At 60.7% G+C, this 1,177-nt stretch overlaps 1 protein-coding gene across 1 annotated transcript; it reads right to left on the reverse strand.

Moving 5' to 3' along the window:
• Positions 1–285: 285 nt before the first annotated feature.
• On the reverse strand, positions 286–1,143 carry RAB7B (RAB7B, member RAS oncogene family; the record flags this gene model as incomplete). Its single annotated transcript, XM_010288211.1, has 3 exons — positions 1,091–1,143; positions 813–939; positions 286–522 (listed from the first exon to the last, which is right to left on the reverse strand). Coding segments are annotated over exons 1-3 (417 nt in total), but the record flags the coding sequence as incomplete, so codon positions are not given.
• Positions 1,144–1,177: the final 34 nt, after the last annotated feature.

Consider the following 1,177-nt stretch of genomic DNA (forward strand, 5'->3'; position numbering starts at 1 on the left):
GTCGCCCATCCAGGCACTGCTGGTGAGGGCAGGATGCAGGCAGTGCAGGCAGCTATCTGAGGTGCTCAGTTCTTGCTGTCTTCAGTGGGGACAGTCTCTGCTGTGAAGGGCAGCAGGGGGACGCTGCTTATGCCCTCCGAGAGGCATGGGGCAGGCGGCAGCAGCGGGTGCCCAGCAGCTCCTCAGCCTGGTTTTCATGCAAGCATCGGGAGAAGGCTGGTTGTGCAGGCGAAGGACCAGCACCCGTAAGCCGTCGGGGCACTTAAGGCATCCCAAACCATGTACCCCACTCTCCTCCCCCCTTACCTGCCGATCGCAGATGTCTATTTTGTTCCCCAGCACGACCATGGGGAAATCTTGCTCCCTTGGAATGACCTTCTCCAGAAAGTCATCCCTCCAGTTGTCCAGGGACTCAAAGGACTCCCTGTCTGTCACGTCGAAGGCCAGCATGCAGCCATCCGAGCCTTTGTAAAAGGTCGAGACCATGGACCGGAATCGCTCCTGTCCCCCTGTGTCCCAGATCTAGGGCGGAGAAGGGCACAAGTACCGACACATGAGACGAGCAGCGTGGGTGTTGGCAGCCCTGCGCTCTCTCAAGCTCGGGGGACCAGCTGCAGGGAGTGCCAAGCCCCCGAAATTTGTGTGGGACTCCGGTATTGTTCATGGATGCTCAGGGATGCTGAAAATCAAGCCCTGCAAATCCAGCCCCCACCTCATGATGCCAGCAGGTGTTTGGGGACAGCAAGACACAGTGGGGCACATGTGCCCACGGGATCAGGGTGGGCACCCCGGGCAGTCCCAGCCCCACTCACCTGCAGTTTCAGGGGGGTGTTGTCCACTGCGAGGACTTTGGTCAGGATGCTGGCCCCCAGCGTGGTGCGGTAATCTTCATAAAACCTCTTGTGCACGTACTGGTGCAGGAGGGAGGTTTTGCCCACGCTGGCAGGAGGGAAGGGACGCGGGTGAGGTTTTGCACTGCGAAGCCAGGCTCAAGGGGTCGGTCACGGCAAGGAGAGGGGCTGCGCACCCACAGGTTCCTGGGCCAGCGCACACGTGGGGCTTCCCTCCCGTCGCCGGCACTGCTCCTTACCCCAGAGCTCCGATGATAATTATCTTCAGATCCACCTTCTTGCTCGCATCCATGGACGGGCCCTGCGGGACAAGAGGGGGTCACCCG

Source organism: Phaethon lepturus, unplaced genomic scaffold (genome assembly GCF_000687285.1).
Source record: "Phaethon lepturus isolate BGI_N335 unplaced genomic scaffold, ASM68728v1 scaffold23045, whole genome shotgun sequence".
NCBI lineage: Eukaryota > Metazoa > Chordata > Aves > Phaethontiformes > Phaethontidae > Phaethon > Phaethon lepturus.